We start from the raw sequence: 18169 nt of genomic DNA, 5'->3' as shown, positions 1-18169 counted from the left end.
TAAAAATGGTTATGGTAAAATCAGTTATATGTTTTACCACAATTTTTTAAGTTAAATGTGACCTTAATATATGCTCTCCACATAAATGCTTACTAATGAAGTTATTAACTTACCTCTGGTGAACATTCCAGAATTTTAACACCTCTACTCTGAGTTACTCTAAATCCTACATTTTAAACCCCATTGAACACAAGTTTAAAGAGCCAACAACCAACTCTCCCCAAGCAGCAAAGGCAGGTAAGATGCCGAAGACTGCTTTCCCTCACACAGGATCTTTACACTAAACAAAATGCTTTGACCTTCTTTCCACTTACATTCACAAGTCTCTTTCTAAGGAGGCAGGTCAGACAGTTTCCCCAGCTTTGTAGTGGGGGTAACAAACCTAAGAAAAAAATAAAATTGCAGCCCCTCCACCCCACCAAGTTTAAATTTTCTGGTACCAAATTTAAGATGGAGGGCATCCTCCTTAGAACCTTAAAGTTAGTTAATAGACTTTAAATGCAAATTTGACTTACAAATTAGTTTTGTGCTTCTGTTTCCATAAGAAAATGCCTTATAATATGTAGATCTTTTTTTATGTTGAACAAAATTCACTTTGACTTGAAAACATTTTATTTAATTTATACAAATAACTACTAAATACAAAAAGTAGATTAAAACAAAATAGTTATTTTTTTCTGGCAGAGTTTAAATGCACATAATGGATAATTCCGAAGAAAATGCATTTTCCCCACAGCGTTCATGACTAAAATTCTACTGAAATCTTTGCTTCTAAATCAGTAATATATTCGGTGGTGTCACGTGGGTAATGGCTAAATACGTTCTGCATATGAACTGAAAAAAAAGTTACAGTCTACACACATATAAATGTGAAGCACTTAAAATGTGAATTTAACAGATAATAAAAGAAAATGTCCATTTCAGAGTATAGTGTTAAAAACATTTTGGTAATAAAATCATAAGACCACATAAAAATAAGCTTTAACATATGCATGCAGCAGTTTTGTAAAAACTGCTACCTGCACAAGTAATAAATAATTTGCAAAGTTGTGTATAAACAATTCCTAATGTTCAGCGTCATTGTAAACATCAGCACATGTGTAAAATGCAGCAAAGTCTGACATTACATTTTGTTTTGCCAAATTGAATTCCTATTATCCAAAGACAGACCAGTGGAGTACACAGCCAACATTTTGGCAAGTTGGGTCTTTAAAATTAAGAGTAACAGTGCAAGTAAGGAATGCAAAGAATTCCTAGTGCAATAAAGAAGAGAAGCACAGGCAATATTGCTGATTAAAATTCACCACCTCCTTGAGTTTCCCGTGGGGAGTGTCTAGGAGACCTGTGAAGATATGCAAAGCCACTGTCTTAATGCCCAGATCTCTTTTAGGATTTCTCTGTGTTCCTCCAGTTCCCTACCTTTGCAACATTGTCTGTCCAACGTTAAGTCTCTGCAGTGTGAACAGTTTGTGAAATGCCCAGGTCACAGTCATTGAGCGAGGTTAGGGTGGTTTTGGTGTCTTCCCCAGCACACAGCCGGGTAAGATGTCTGCCTTGTCAAAGCAGCCATTTGGGGAGGGAGACAGATGGATTCTGTTCTGATAACCAGTCAGGCCAGCAATAGGTCCCAGCTGGACAACAACAATAATGTCAGATCTTCCTTCTTGACACCATGAAAATGTCAACAGTCAGTTTTCAATTTGTCTAGGGAATTATCAATTTTGGTCAAAGTCTTTTTGATACGCAGGGCTGTGAGTCTGGCAGATGGATTTTGATACCAGCATTCTTTCATCAGCTTGGCCAGGGAGGTTAATGTCTGAGGAGAGAAAGAACCAACACCACAGTGAATAAGTAGCTGGGCAGATGTTATTTCAACCATTTTGCAGGGCTCTGCAGGTCTTGTGATGTTATTACCATCCTCCTTACACAGTAATCAAAGCCTTGGCCACTGGTAAAGAAGCCACTCTTGAGTGTCTTAATGCTACCATCTGACTTTATCAAGTCAATTACATATGCCAGTCTGGACCCCTTGATGGTTTTATGGGTATTAAAAGCCATAGTACTAACTCAGAGCTAATACTGAAATATGCAAATAGGGTCATTTCTCAATGTCTTAAGATTTGCTACTTACTACTTAACAACAGCAATTAAGGATTGTCAGCATTAAACAGCCTATGTTTGGAATTTCAGATATGCAGAGACAGAAAAGAATTTAAAAGCATTAATTCAAGTCTCTTGGTTTACAGGTGAAACTCCAGTCCTAGGGCTAGTGGCATAGTAATGACTCTCCCAATTCCTGGAGCTGGTCAAGGGCAAAAAATCTTGTGCATGTTGTCATTTGTTATCAAGATTTATACATGTGGCTCTTTCAAGAATGAGACCACTTTGTGAACCTGTTCAACTAGGTCTAAAGCCCTTTTACATAAAATAGGAAGAGAAAGCAACAGACCATATCACTCTACCAGCTGAAACTCCGGTGTGTATAGAGTTGTATACAAATGTATAGACAGTACAGCTCTGAAATGAAGCCAAGCATAGTACTCTTACCGGGTCTGAGAACCATCTGTTGGGTATGTTAGGCCTCTGTTGATCCACACAGACTACCTTCCTCATATCTTCAAAACTTGGGTCATTGGGAACCACATCATAGAATGGTGGCTTGTAATCCTCCACAATACCTTCATACATGGACAAGAATTGTGTTGGTTAGCAAAAGAATAGAGGTTTCCAGGGTGTTACTGATGGGCATCACAGGATACAATGCAGAAAAAAAAGAAGAAAGTACTGATCACCTTCCTCAAACTTCAAAATGATCCTAAAAGCTACAGGTAGGTCTTGAAAAAATACGTGGAAAACAAAGCAAAGGAAGGAAGCCCTGCAGAGAACTTAGGGGCAAAAACTGTTTAGAAGAAAATATGACCACGACTTAAAGAGAAACTCTTTGATTAAATAGGGTCAAGATACCTAAAGAAGGTACATGAATCTAGAAACTTCAAACCATAAACTGAAATGAAATGCAGTCCATGAACTAGAGCTAGAGGCAAATAATCCAAAACCATCAGCAAAATACCCCTTTCTGTTATTAGGGAAAAAGTCACTGCCGTAAAATAATCCATCCCTTTTGGAGGATGCAAATAATGTAATATGAAATGCAATTTCCTCCTTCATCCAGTATGTTCCAAGTACCCTCTGTCATTCACAGCTGTCTTTCTGATGGCTCTATTATTTCCTCTTAGATCAAAGACAAAATAAAATGTGGAGGACAGTCATTGGAAAGGAGAAGAATGGCTAAAAAGAATGAACTCTTCCTCACTCCCAGGCAATTATGAAAGTGGCTAATTTCTGCTCTGGCATGGTTTTCAATGCCTTAGAAATCTTTTTCCCCAGCAAAATTACACCAGTTCCTTACTCTTTGCAAAGAAAAGTAGTTCCACAAACAGAAAAATTTAAATAATTTGGAATGAGAAAATGGATTCTTTTCTTTATAGAAATAAAACCCAGGAAATCCATTACTTCTCTTCCATCATCAAAGGCCTCAACAATGTGGCTAGTGGATTCACTGGTTTACTGCCCTCTTCCTTCTAACTTCTCTTCTAAATACCTACCAGATCGATTATTGGCACAGACGGGAAGATAACTGTTTTGCAATCTCCTTTTCATTTGTCAAAGAAATTAACAGTAAGAAGCTGTTCTACAGATCCCATATAAATACAAACCATTTATGGAAAAGATTAGTCATGATAAGGAACATCTGTTAAATACTATAGTTATGTTAAACTTCATAGATTTATTTTTAAAATGGAATGTAGTCTAAATTACATTTTAAAATAATTGATATTTTAAAATCCAACTTACATTGCTTGACTGTGTTTGTAACGTGTACTAGTCAGTGGATTAACACCATTCCTGGCAAACAAACAGTTCAGACTGGGCATAAATCACTGCTTTCAAAAGACGACTTAAGATACTTCATTCTCAGAGGCCTTACCTACTACTACTCTTGTCAGGCCCCTAGGAAGCATTCAAACAATATTTTAATTATTTTCAATACACGTATTACTAGGAGACATCACAGAAAATAGAGCTGAACACAGACCTGCAAGATAATTTATACCTTTATAAGGGCCACATGAATTTGTAAGAAACAGTAGGATTGTGCCTGCTTTATCATTCTTTAAAAATCTAGCATGATAGCCATTTGGGAGTAATTTGCCTCGCCAGCTTGGGAAGGGTTATGCAACTATGAAGTTGAATTTTTATGTAAATACAAAAGTACAGTTAGATTTTTTAAACAGAATTTGGGAATACTCAACAGTAAATTTCACTATACAAAGATGAAGTTTTCTTTTGGGTTTATAGTTAATTTTAACTGCCATTTTTAATAAAAGGAATCAAGTTTAAAGAGATCATTTAATTCATTATGTCTGGGACTTAGTCACACCTCTTGTCAACCATTGGACAAATGGTTGACTCTCTCCATCTAAATGTTGATCATGCTTCCCCAGAATAAAATAAGTCTGGGATTAAACTCCACCATCATCTGGAACTCCCTCTGGTCAAGGAAAGCAATTATTTCAAAGTATATTACATACCAACCATGTTTGGCACATCATACTAAACACTGAGGATGATAAAAGTATAAGACATGCTCTCAGTTTCCAAGGAACGATGCTCTCTTTTTTTGCTTAGATAATGGAAATCTTGTTAAAAAAAAATTGTATTTTACCCCTTTATATATCTTGAAAGGCAAGGATAGATATTCTAAGTTTTACTTGCTAGTTTCCAAATTGGCTCAAAAACCATTTTAATCCCTTAAACTGTGTGATCCAGAGGCTGTCCTTTGCACTTCAGTTCAGTTCAGTCACTCAGTCGTGTCCGACACTTTGCGATCGCATGAATCACAGCACGCCAGGCCTCCCTGTCCATCACCAACTCCCAGAGTTCACTCAGATTCACGTCCATCAAGTCAGTGATGTCATCCAGCCATCTCATCCTCTGTCGTCCCTTTCCCTCCTGCCCCCAATCCCTCCCAGCATCAGAGTCTTTTCCAATGAGTCAACTCTTCACATGAGGTGGCCAAAGTACTGGAGTTTCAGCTTTAGCATCATTCCTTCCAAAGAAATCCCAGGACTGATCTCTTTTAGGATGGACTGGTTGGACTGTCTAAGGATATACAAATAAAGATGTGATGTTGGTGATGAAAATAATGGGAAAAGAAGATATGAAAAAAATACAAACTAGGAGTAGGGAGAAGAGGTGGGGGACATGGTGCTCAGGGCGTTTTAGAGAATTAAACCACACCACTTGTGTGGTGTAAGTACCAGACATAAACCTGGTGCCATGGAAACATAAAAAACTTTCTGGGAGCCAGGACTTGAGGGAACCGAGAGATGAGCTGTCGAGAAAGACTATGGGACAAGAACACACCAAGGGCCTGGGTGGGGGGGGGGGGGGGGGGGGCGGGGCACTCCAGGCCGGCGGAGCACAGGAGGGGATATGGAACAAAGACAAGGGGTTTCCAATGATCCTTCCATGTTGGAGAGGGGCAGGGACGTTCCCTTGGCTGATATGGGTACACATGTGGTGGGGAGGGTGAGAGGTCAAGGTTAGGCTGTGAAGTGACTCATGTCGAGGCAGGAAGTTACTTACAACTATTCCTCTTCTGCCAGAAAACAAGTGGACTTCCAGTCCTTTTACAGTAGCACCCAATAAGCAACTGCCAAATCGTGAGCCAGTGAAGAGAACAGCGTGCACTCAGCAAAAGGGACTAAAAATACAAAGTACTTCAAGTGCCAAAGGAGTGGTACAGCAACAAAGGAACCAGAAGCACAGCCGGAGAGGAGCTCCTCAAGGTGGTCAAGGAGGGACAGAGCCTGCCAGGCCTTGCTTTTTCACCCGGGGGGGCGGCGGGGGAGGGGTGTTAAACTTTAAGAGCCATGGAAAGAATCAGAGAAATTATCCATAACCTCTTCCCCCACAACTTTGGACATGTGTATCTGATTTATGCAATTAGTTTTATTCCTGGACATATGTCTAAGTGATATTTTTTTCTGGGGCAAATATACCAACAATATCCCTGGCATTAATTCACTGCATGGTTCTAAGTAGAAGCCTTTATTGCCAGGCCTTAGTTCTAACACCTGTAAAGGACACATCACGATCTCAAGAATGCCCTGGACAGGGCTTCAAACCACATCAAACACCAGAGAGGTCTTTCTGAAAATGCAAGTATCCAGAAACAGGGCCTTCCTTGTGATCCTCCATACTCAAACCATTTGGCTTTCGAAGTTTTGGGGATTTTTTTCAATTGCAGATAAGGGTTTGTAGATTTAGCTATAATCTGAACAATCTGAAGGTGAGGCAAAGATGCATGCATGGAGCTGCTGGACGGCACAGGGAGCTGAGGGCAGTGTTCTGTGGTGTCCTAGAGAGGTGGGATGGGGAGTGGGAGAGGGGCAGAGGGGATATATGTATGCATATGGCTGGCTCACTTCATGGTATGGCAGCAAGTAACACAGTGCTGTACAGCAATTATACTCCAATATCCAATAATTAAAAGAAAAAAATAATACACCCATGCAATGTTATAGTCAGGTAGATCACAGCCTTCTTTTCCTTCAGAAGAAACTGAGGACCACTCAGGGAAAATGTACTTGTCTAAGCACACTGCTAATTAATGACAAACCAGAATCCATTTCACTGTTTGTATTGTATATCTCTTCCCAACAAGCCCCAAATGGGACAGTGCGTACATCTCATCACAACAGTGGGCTCACTCTCCCCACTGCCTCACAACTTGGGTGGACACATCCGAGTGACAGGTGAGGGAAGCAGAATCCCCAGCACCTACATACTTACAAAGTGCTACCATTAACAGTTAATGCCTACAGGAATTATAAAACCCTTCAGAAATCAGAACATTACAACTAAAGCCATTTTACATTGAATCAGAGTGCTTGATGGTTGGCTGCTGAGAAATCTCTACGTTAATACAGTGTTTCCTTTCAGGGATGACCTGTAAGAAAACAGTTCACAGACAAAATGTGTTTTCATCTTAATTAAATAACTGTATATGCATTTTTAACATTATCTTCCATTTAATGCCATGGGATACTGGCGTTCCCACTTCTGGCAGTAACATTCATTTCCTTTTAAAAAGAAATGTTTGAAAAATTTCAAACAATTAAGAAAATAATGGTCCAAGTGGCACTTGGATAGGAAAAAGATCATAAAGGTGGTACATGGATGAAAGAATCTTGGGAAGCACTGTTTTCAGAGACGCATTTTTTCATGGTAGGAAGATTCAAAACATGAATCTATTTTGCCTGGTGATCCAGTGGCCAAGACTCTGTGCTCCCAACGTAAGGGGCCAGGGTTCAATCCCTGGTCAGAAACTAGATCTCACATGCCACAGCTAAGACGCAGCTCAGCCAAACAAATATGTTTTAAAAAAAATAAATGAAAAATGTTCCTTGTCTTAAAAAAAAATCTACTTGTGTTACTTTGCTTCACACGCCTCACAGGAGGGATTCAAACACAGTTTTCACGCCATGGCCCACATAAAAAACGAGGGACAGGCAAATGGATGGCACTCTCACAGCCAAGGCGGTGACCGCCGAGGGGCTCCAGTCCCAGTCCCCCTTGATCCTGCCTCACTGCCAGAGACTTCAGAGTCACACCTGTAAGCCAGCAGGGCACACCTGCTGGGAAGCCGTCCTTCTCCCCAAGGGAGGTGCCCTTCCTGAAACAGGAGCACAGTTGGAAGGACAGCTCTGTTCTCTGCTAAGTAAAGTACACGTCTGGCAGCGATGACCTCATCCCACCACCCCAACTCCAGTTCATGGGCCTGCGGAACCGTGTACATCAAAGTCAAGACTAAATGCATCATCTGAAATCTGTAAAAAAGTCATTTCCGCTACTGGGATTCCCAGCAAAGAAATAGCGCCTCAGCAGAGAAGGCTGCCCCATCGAGCCCTACTAAAAATACTGATTAACGTTACAGCTGTCAGAGGAGATGTCAAAGGGCCTAGGAGAGATGCGCGGCTATGTTCTGAGTTAAGCTATGACCAGACACCTTACGTCTCACATACCTCAACCTAGAGGGAGATGCTCCACTAGAGATCCAAGCATTTGCTGGCTGTGGAGGCCTTACAAGAGGAATGCATCATTCACTTGATGCCAGGGCTGTTAGAAGGTTGGCATCACAGAGGTGTGCCTTGGTGGAGGGCTGCTCTGAAAGGTGTGTCGAGGAAGAGAGACTGGTAAGCAGCAAATTTCACCCAGTAAAGTTCTGCTCGCCTCTCGTTATTCTGTCGTGAGGTCAACTGACTGCCCTCGTCTGGTCTAGACCTTTAACTCAAGGCCATAAAGTTCCAGGAATCAAGGGAAAAAAATCCTTCCTTCCTACTCCACCTCCATATTCCTGCCCCAAACCCACACTTAAAGCCTCAGACAAACCTGAAAGAAATCACTTGAATACTTAAAAAGTTCTCTGTTTCTCCCCTTTGTTCAAGCCTTAATAGACACTGAAGTAGTGAAATAAAATCATGAAACACGCTGGATGTTAGGTTGCTGACGAAAATCGAGTCATGGCTTCTGTACACAAGCCCACTGTGCTTAGGAGCTGGATGCACACATGGCTCCTTGGCAAGCCCAAGGGCTCACAGAAGCGGTTTTCCAAAGTATGTGTGCCAAACACAAGCTTATTCTAACAAGTATTTCCTAGTCCACACCCCATTAAGAGATGTAGCTTGGCCAGCAGGGTATTTTCAAGAAGATACAAATGCTTTTTGACACACTGGATTCCATCACAAAGTAAAGCCAGTCACAGGGCAACAAAAGCGTGTCTGCAGAACCCTCCTGTGGGCAGGGAAGAGGAGACACGCGAGGGGTATAACAGAGGCTCATGCTGCTGGGATGACGCTACAGTCAAAGGTGTGCCGAAGGAGGGACAATGAAGATCGTTTCAGTTTTTAAAGCCAAAAGCAGAAGATGACCACAGTATTAGAGCAACACAGCTCTGTTGTTTCTACATACAGGGTTCTAAACACTGAAAGCTGAGGCTTCAGAGAAAGGACTTCTGATCCCAAGAAGAAACAGCTGCAGGATGCCTGGCTGGGGCTACTAGAGGTATTTTGATCCCCATTTTAGCCCCAAAGCTAAATGGCACAAGTGAAGAGCTGTGATGCACCCACTTACCTGTGGTGTCCACATGTCAAGTTCTGTCTCCATGTCACGCTGAATCCAGGTAACGAGAAAGTAGTGTGTCTGCATAACTGTATATTAAAGGAAGAAAGGAAGAGTACTGCCCGAGAAGTAGCAAAACTCCAGAAAGAAAGGCCACGCCCTAGCTACAAGACTAAAAGGACAAAGGGACCCTTCTTTGGCTTGGAAGAGAGAGCAAGTTTCACGTATCAGAACACAAACCAAGAAATCCTGCTTACACAGGCTCTATCAGCATCCTAGGGACAGTCTTAATTTCCTGGCCTGATTAAGACTGATAGAATATGTTCCAGTTTTACCTGGGATCTCAAGAGTACAGTCGCTGACTACAGCACAGCATCACCTGGGGCCCTGCTAAAAAACAAAATCCTGGGTCCAGCCCCAGACCTATTAATCAGAGACTCGGCGGGGTGGGCGGGGGAAGGGCGTTCAGTAGTCTGTGTTTCTAGGTGATCCTACTGCACACTTTGCAGCTTAAGCACTAGTGATCCAAGCAAAACCCTGCCTTGGATCCACATAGAAAGTTCACCCAGAAATGGTGAGAAAATGGTTTTCCTTCTGACCAATTCCAAATTCAGTATCAAACTAAACACAAACAGTAAATTCCAAAAGATACTACTGAGATAATTTCAGATGTGAAAACGGACTGAACTCTCATTTCCTGTACAGACACAGCATGAAGTTTATTATTAGTAGCAAAGAAATGTAAAGTTCCCATGAAAATATAAAATGCAACATATTTTTATACTCATGGTTCACTTGAGGATCATATTGCTCCAAGAGAACTATCTGGTCATCAATTTTTACAATAGACTCAGGAACTCAAAGGACGCATAATGATAATGACCTTCCTAAGATAAGATATTCATATATTTAAACGAGGTACATTTAATATGCAATAATTTCAAAAATATATATCCTTTTAATGTCAGTTCTTAAAGCTAGTAAGAAAGTGAAATAGGTACATCACACCCTGGGGTGAGCGGGATATTGTAAATTAGAACAACTCTTATGGAAAGCAATTTGGCAATATGTGTCAAGTCATAAAAACATCCATATTCTTTGACCTAATAGGTCTACTTTGTTTCAAATTAAGAATAATTCCCTAAATGAAAAAGTTATATGAACAAAGACATCTACTATTGGCCCACATGGAGGAGACAGGATATCTAACAATATGGAAACAGTTAAATTCATGAACTGACCATTAATATGACCAAAAATGAAAACAGATTAACACTAAAAAACCACAAATGAAAGATACAAATTATATCTAAGAATTACAGAATTACAACTAAGTAAAATATATAATATATACATGCTTGCACAAAGAAGGCGGCGAAAAAAACATGAACGTTGGAAGGCAAAGGCAAATCCTACTCATTTTTCTGTTTGGGGATAATACTACTACTCAATATGAATAGATTATCTGCAAGCAGCCTTGAACACTCACAAGTTTGAGTTTGGATAAACTAATTTCTGTCTTTGTGCATGTACATATTCATGGGAGAAGGGAAACTCGAGAAAAGAGGAAAATACCAAATTAGTCATTGTCAAGGGACAGTGGCTGATTTAAAATGAGACTTACCGCCCCCTAAAAATCAAACCACAGAACAGGAGCTCAACCCACAAAATTTTAGGAAACAGAGAACAATCTAAACCATGATGTAAGTAGGAGATCAGTAAATCAGAAAACATCCAAAATAGTCTCTCTCCCTCTACCCTTCACGATTTTCAGAAATAATGTTAGAAGACAGACTGAGAAAACTATTTGTTGAGCTACATTTTAAACCAATGACTCTAATTTCCAACTGACTCCTATTAATCACAGCTGATCTTCAAAAGCCATTTGGGTTTAAGCCTGTGACACAGGGAACGAATTTGCAACACGAGTTCTTACAAAGCCCAAGTCCCGAGTTTCTGCCAAGTTCGGCTTTCATCCACAGGCTGGCCTGGCACAGCTCCAGCACCCACAGCTGGATTGCTACCATCCTGGCCTTGGAACATTAACTTCCTCTTCATCTGGGGCAAGTTTCCCATCACACGGTTTATTATGACACCAATCCTTTTCTAACGTGTTTAAGATAAACTAATTATAATTTGATTTTCAGTTCTAAGCCTCTCAAGAATTATTAGGGAGGGGCATGGGGGAAATGAAGTTGCTGTGCAATTTCAGGCAAAGTTCAGACAGAACTTTATAAACCAGCAAAACAATCACTCTGTTGCAAACAATTCTCAAGGCGCTTGAATGGCACAAAACGCAAGTCAGTAGCTCCCAACAATTGAGAAACAATTACCAAGAAAATGTTCATGACTCCATCCAAAAAAAAAAAGAAAAAACTTTAAAAGAACTGTCAGGTTACAATATTTGTGTGTTTATGTTTTGTGTGTTTATGTTTAATGTGAAACAAGGGCTTTGATACCCTTAGAGAGTTTGTTAAACTCTGCTTGGGGGTGGGGCGGAGGAGGGAACGCTACCCCAAAGGCTTGCCAATTTAAATTATTACACACTAAAACTATGTTACCCCAATTCCACTTCTCTCACAGAACCTCCTATTCTCTGGCTGTGTTATTCTCAAAAATTATGGTTGCCCCAAGAATTCCAATCATTGTAAGAAAGTATCAGTGGAAGGTGAGATGGAGCTTGTGTTAGCGACTCCACGCATTCTCTAACACTTTAAATCTAGGATCCTAGTGGGTCCCAGGAAGGCAGAGCATCTCCTGAAAATGAGTATCAGTTTAAACATATAGCATTTTCTTTTGCTTTCCAAGAACAATTTCCAGATGTGTCCTCTGTGAAGTAAGACTTCCAATTGTGAAGGTGTGAAGAGGTCAATTTAGTGGATTTGAGAGATGCTGCTCTGATACCACTTTGTGGGTAGATGAGACACATGCTGTACATGACTGAGAATAGGTATTGCCTCCAGAATGCAGTTAACTTAAAGTTCAATAGTGCATTTTTGGTGTTTTTGGCTAATAAGAAAGATGGAGGTGAAAGGTTATGGTAGGGAATATAGGTTAAGAATTCTCGACAAATATGTGCTTCCCTAGCAGATAAGGCAACACCACCATTTCATGAAACTTCCTTATACGAGGACCAGGATGAGCCTCCTATTCAGAGCTTCCTGAATGTCAACTTCACTTACTCAGCAAGTACAGCCTGCTTCTTACAAAGGAGTGAATTCCTAGTGTGCAATCTGAGTCTCTTCTCAATAATCCAGACTTGAGAAGGAAACTTATCTAAAATAGCAAGATTCACCCTTAGATTTACTTGAGCATTCTCCTCATGATAAACGTCACTTGGGAAAAGAGCAAAGGAGGAGGAAGGATGGGAGCAAGACAGAATCATGAGGATGGAGGAAAGAAGGAAAGTACGGACTGAAGGAAAAATACCAACAATCAAGGAATACGTAGTCTTTTGCAGAAATACTTTTTCTACCACCATCTCCTTTTATGCAGTTAAAACAGACTGCCCTTATGCGCCTTCCACCGACCAGCCATAAATCAAATATAAATGCCGACAGCTTCACAGATATGATTCATGGAACAATGTGGACTTAAATATTCCCTCTGCCCTTTCAAAGGTAGCAGGATCAAGAGGACTCAGACAAGGACAACATTATATGAGATCAGTTACCTACCATTGCTCACCATCCGCCTGGCCACCTCCCACAAGACAAGTCCAAAGGCCCAAATGTCGACTCTCTTGTAAGAATCAAAACAATCCACCTGGATAGTTTCATCGAGAACTTCAGGGGCCATGTAGCGTTTGGTGCCCACACGGGGGTTGTTCCCCACATCGAGCTGATTGGTGCTCTGGGAATGCATGACTGCCAGGCCTAAAAGGAAGGAGACAACAGTGTCAACCCTTTCTCACAGAGGGTTGCTGAAGGTTTTTTCAACCCAACCTGGTCAACAGCGCCCTCTTGTGGCATCCAAGGTGACTGCCACATTTCCCACCCCCCACCACCCCTAGTCATCCCTGGAGTGCTGTTGTGATGACTTAGGTTGAGAGCGGGAAATAGAGCTGATGCCAGAAACATCCTGGGTGTATTAAATTAATATAGGAACCTCAGAGACGAAAAGGTTTGAGTAAATAATACACCAAACCAACATGAAGCTGGTGTTCAAAATCCACAAGAAAACAGACTCACTTGTTAAATGGGAGCCTCAAAAGAAGCTCTCAGCTCCAGCACAGCTCCCACTGGCCTCCAAACATACTTCAAACCATTTGAAGAAGGGACTTTGAGCTAAGTTATCACTACATAAAGAGGCGACTGCTCCGGGCCCTGCTCTGTCCCTAAAAAAGGACCACTCATCAGAACAGTTGTTATTGTTTAGTCGCTCATTCATGTCGACTCTTTACAACCCCATGGACTGTACCCTGCCAGGCTCCTCTGCCCATGGGATTCTCCAGGCAAGAGTACTGGAGTGGGTTGCCATTTCCTTCTCCAGGGGATCTTCCCAACCCAGGGATCGAACCCATGTCTCCTGAATTGATGGGTGGGTTCTTTACTACTGAGCCACCTGGAAAGCTCCATCTGAACAGTAACCTGGGCCAAACCCACAGGCTTTTTTCTCAACAGCCACCTGTACAGAGAACAATAAGCTGACCCCAGATTCAAAGCACAGCTCTCATGTTAAATGGTTTTTAAGCACTTTCTTAAGCCATGACTCATTTCAGAATTAATCAGCCAACTAAAGAGACCCACATTCCTCACAGACCAAGGGACAGATACAGGCATGGTTTATTTGAGAATGGAATTTTTGATGCATAGGCAGACCAACTGAAGATGATCTTGTCTCTGACACTGAGAATAATGAAAATTGCCAGAGTGGAGTTAGCAGGCTGTGTAAACCTTTGTATCCCAGTAGGGATCCCTCAGGTCATCTGTGGAGGATGCTTCTCCCCCGAGTCCATGGCTCTGAATGGGTGGGATGACGACTCCATATAAAGCCGGGAGATAGCATGGATGTCATCTCAGCCTTAATAATTACCAGAGACACCGGCAACTGGTTCCTCTTTCCCTTAATTTTATAATCAATCCTAAGATTCCATAGCTACTATGAACATTTCCCAAATCATATATGCCCCTCCACCATTTCCAGAACCAAATAGTCAAGATAACAGAATACAAAACAAGCGCAGTTTAAATAGGCATAGAGATGCTAGCTGTGGTGGTTTAAAAATATACCCGTGAGTGTTTTGAAACTTCTCCCTTAAAGAGGGGAAACTCAATTTCTTATTGAGCAGGGACTGGACCATCAAATACAACATGGCAGAAAAAGTGTGTGTTATTTTCAAGATTAGGACATAGAAGACATATGTTTCCCTGTTTGCTCTCTGGGGTCATTCATAATGTTGGAGGACACTCCAGCAGCCCAGTAAACAGGACCATATGATAAGAAGTCGAGCATGTCATATGAGTGAGCCACCCTGGAGGTTCCTCCAGCCCCAAGCAAGCCTTCAGATGCCTGCAGCCCTGACTGACGGCATGACTGTTACCCCTCTAAGACCCTGAGCCAGAACCACAGACTTGAGTTGAGCTTGAGTGTTACCCTTCTAAGATCATGAGCTAGAAATATAGACCCAAGTTGTTCAGCTTGACTGTTACCCCTCTAAGATCAGGAGCCAGAACCATAGACTCGAGTTGTTCTGAGACTGCTGACTTGACTGGGTGAGATAATAAATTTGTGTTCTTCTAAGCTGCTAAGTTTTAGAGGTAATTTGTTTCCCAATAATCAGTAATTACACTAACTAAACGAGACAAACCAACCAAATGAAATGTGCCTCAATTCCTATTTCAAAAACCTGGAAAAACTTGAAAATGGATACAGTAAATGATATTAAAGAATAATCAGTAACTTTTAGGTGTGATAAAGTATGATTATGCAAGGGAAGTATTTCTAAGGGGTTCATTTTGAAGCATTTAGGAGTAAAGAATTGTGATGTCTACAGTTTTATCTTCTAATGAATTTGCAAATATATATACTCAGCCACATATAGATAAAGGAAATTTGGCAAAATTTTAATAACTGTTGCATCTAGGTGTTGTGGATATGAATGATCATCAAACTATTTTTTCAGTCTTTATGTTTGAATTTTTTTATAATCAAAAGTTAGGAAAATACAATACTGGTATTTTTGCTAAAATACTGGTAGTTTTGCAATATTAATAACAACATACTTGTGACTCTTAATTTCTAGGTATAAAGTAAAAAGCTAATATAAATTGTGGTTGCATAGGAACTATCTCCTGTACTACTGATCTACTTCCCTGGACACCCCTTAAAATACAAAGTTGTGTTTGAAACCATGAATCCAAGTGGAGGGCTGTAGGCCAAAATAAATGTAATTAAATAATCAGTTGACTTTGCTGCAAATTTCTCCCAAGTCCCATAAACCAAAACCAACAGCTGCCTCAGTCTGCCCATCTTCCCTTGGTCTCTGGACTATAACAGTATCTACCATTTAAATGATTATTTGCAAAGCATTTATAAAATTTCTGAATCTTACACAAGAATCGTGTGAGGTATAACTGACTTTCAGTAACATGAATTAATACATGAACACACTATTATAAGTACAGGCACAGTATCAAACACTGAAATCCCCCTTGCTAAGCTCCCCCACTCTTGCACTGAGTATAAGCAGGTCAGCAATTAGGGCAGGTAAACAGATGAAAGGACCTGCACAAAAATACTGGGTCAATAACTGGGAAACACAAATCACCTTAGCTTCATAACTCCTGGCATAGTCATAACAGTCTTCTGCACCACAACTTGCCACAACAAAAATGTTAGTGGCATGCCTTCTCATACTCGGAAAACACTGTAAAATAATTTCTCAACATGAGCACAAGGACTTTAAAGGGATTCAAAATAAATAAAGTTTTCTGATATGTCAAATATTGTGTTTAATAACAAACAATTTTATCATTTATATAATTAGAGCTCATACTGCCTAAACCTTTATTAGCATATCTACAAGTCCTACAATGATATGAAAATAAAATAAACATTTTTTATCCAAGTAGAGTGGGCATCCCCAGTAGTTCACTGCAATGAAGACCCAATATTACAATTCAGTTCTCATTAGCGTATCATTCAGCCAATATTCTAGGGGTCTAGGGTAAGTAGGTTTTATATAGAATGCCACTGTAAATGAAAATAATCTTATTTATAATGCAATTAAAGTTACGTTAAGAATCACTCCACTACCTAAGAATGAGATATCTCAGCAGAGCAAATGGTAAATTGGTTTGGGGATTTCCCCCGCCTCTTTGATTTATATAATTTTGCATTGGTTACAGAAGAACAACTTTAGATACCATTTGAAAGATAAACTCATTCCATATAATTTAACTGTGTACCTACTTTCTGTAAAGGCTTGTGAAATCAGAAAGCACCAGTAGTGGTTGCCTCTCAGGTTGGGTTGGGGCAGGAACGAACTGAACCAGCCCAAAATGACTTTCTAAGGTAATAGGAAGGTCTGTATCTTAACAGGGATTTGGACTTTACAGCATCTGTCAAAACTCTGAGAGTTAAGATCTGTGCAATTAATGTGAAGTATAAATTTGACCTGAAAAGAAAAAAGTAAACAAAAACTTCCAGTGATGATACAGTGGTGTGTATGCTGAAGCCACTGGAAAGAAGGGCTCTTTTGCCTGTAGTTTACTCTGAAATGTACAAAGACTGAGGTGTACTGATAAATAGGAGGCTGGATAAGTGAAAACAGTAAAATGTTCATGGGAGAATCTAGGTGGTAAATATACAGGTGTTCACCATGAGGCCATTTCAATTTGCATTCCTGAAATTTTTCGTAACAGTGTTAGGAGAGAAAAAGATGCAACCCAGCTAAAAGGGAACATGACAAAAGTTAAAAAACAGTAAATTAAAAAGTACTTTAAAAAATTTACCCAAATCTGCTATGCAACACTGTCCATTCTTCTTAACCAGGATGTTTTTGCTTTTTAAATCTCGGTGAGCAATGGCTGGTTTCCCTTGGGTCCCAAAGATCTCTATGTGCAAATGTGCGAGACCGCTAGCTATGGACAGAACTATTCTCAGGCAGCTCACTGTATCCAGAGTAGTAAGCTGAAGGTAGTCGTACAGCGATCCCATTTCATGATAATGTGTGATTAACCACAGCTGTGTACTGGAGTGTCTTGATGTCATGTCTGAAGCAATGAAACCTGGAGACAAAAATTAACAGACAAGTGAGAATTCCACATTACAGCTTTAGTACACAGAAACAGTGACCCATATAGTAGAGAGCACCCATGACAAAAATAATTAAACTCATCAACTACCATGAAAGAAGGTTTACAGAGGCATCAGCAGAGAAACAGAATGTACTTATTAATGCATTCAAAAGGCACTGCTAATGAATAGGAAATTTTCATATTCACTTCCATTGTAAATAATCCTTAAAATTTTTTTTTTACCTTTTAAAAATATTTTACATTGCATTAAGATTCAGATAGGAATAATATCTTTGTTCTTAACCACAGTAATAGTGTCAAACCCTTCATCATGCTGGCATTCCAAGCACAGATCATTCATCGTCCACCCAGAGAGAACACAAAACCTAGAACCTAGACACCTGTGTTCCAGTCTCGATCTGCCTGTGATCTGCTGTGTAATATTGGACAACTCATTTAGGCTCTTTGGATTGTCTCTGTTGTAAAATCAAGGGGTGAGTTCATATTAAATAGCTGATTGATTCATTAAATTTAAAAAGGAATCTATCAAATATAACAAGCATCCTTTTCGTCAGTCACACAGGGCAATCAAGATGATGGTTATTTGCAGGCTAGAAAACACAGATTTGAAAAGGAAAAATTACAGTATAATGTGAAAACAGCCTTACTGTATACTAATATGTGCAAAGGACAAACAGGGGCCCAGAGCAGGGAATCATAATAACTCAGACTAGATGTTACGG

At 40.3% G+C, this 18169-nt stretch overlaps 1 protein-coding gene across 3 annotated transcripts in view; it reads right to left on the bottom strand.

The window, feature by feature from the left end:
- Positions 1–692: 692 nt before the first annotated feature.
- Positions 693–18169, bottom strand: part of ACVR1 (activin A receptor type 1) — a 125768-nt gene continuing 108291 nt past the window's right edge. For 2 of the 3 annotated variants that reach the window (XM_068968570.1, XM_068968569.1), the window contains exons 7-10: positions 17142–17417; positions 12864–13061; positions 2548–2678; positions 693–1816 (exon numbers count right to left, since the gene is read on the bottom strand). In XM_068968570.1, the coding sequence (XP_068824671.1) occupies positions 1682–1816; positions 2548–2678; positions 12864–13061; positions 17142–17417 (740 nt within the window). In that variant the 3' untranslated portion in view covers positions 693–1681. Of the gene's footprint in view, positions 1817–2547; positions 2739–12863; positions 13062–17141; positions 17418–18169 lie in introns of those variants that run through there. The other variant, XM_068968571.1, reaches the window with a different exon arrangement.

The sequence above is a fragment of the Capricornis sumatraensis genome, chromosome 3, assembly GCF_032405125.1.
Source record: "Capricornis sumatraensis isolate serow.1 chromosome 3, serow.2, whole genome shotgun sequence".
In the NCBI taxonomy this organism is placed as follows: domain Eukaryota; kingdom Metazoa; phylum Chordata; class Mammalia; order Artiodactyla; family Bovidae; genus Capricornis; species Capricornis sumatraensis.
This window is presented reverse-complemented; position numbering and strand designations above follow the sequence as displayed.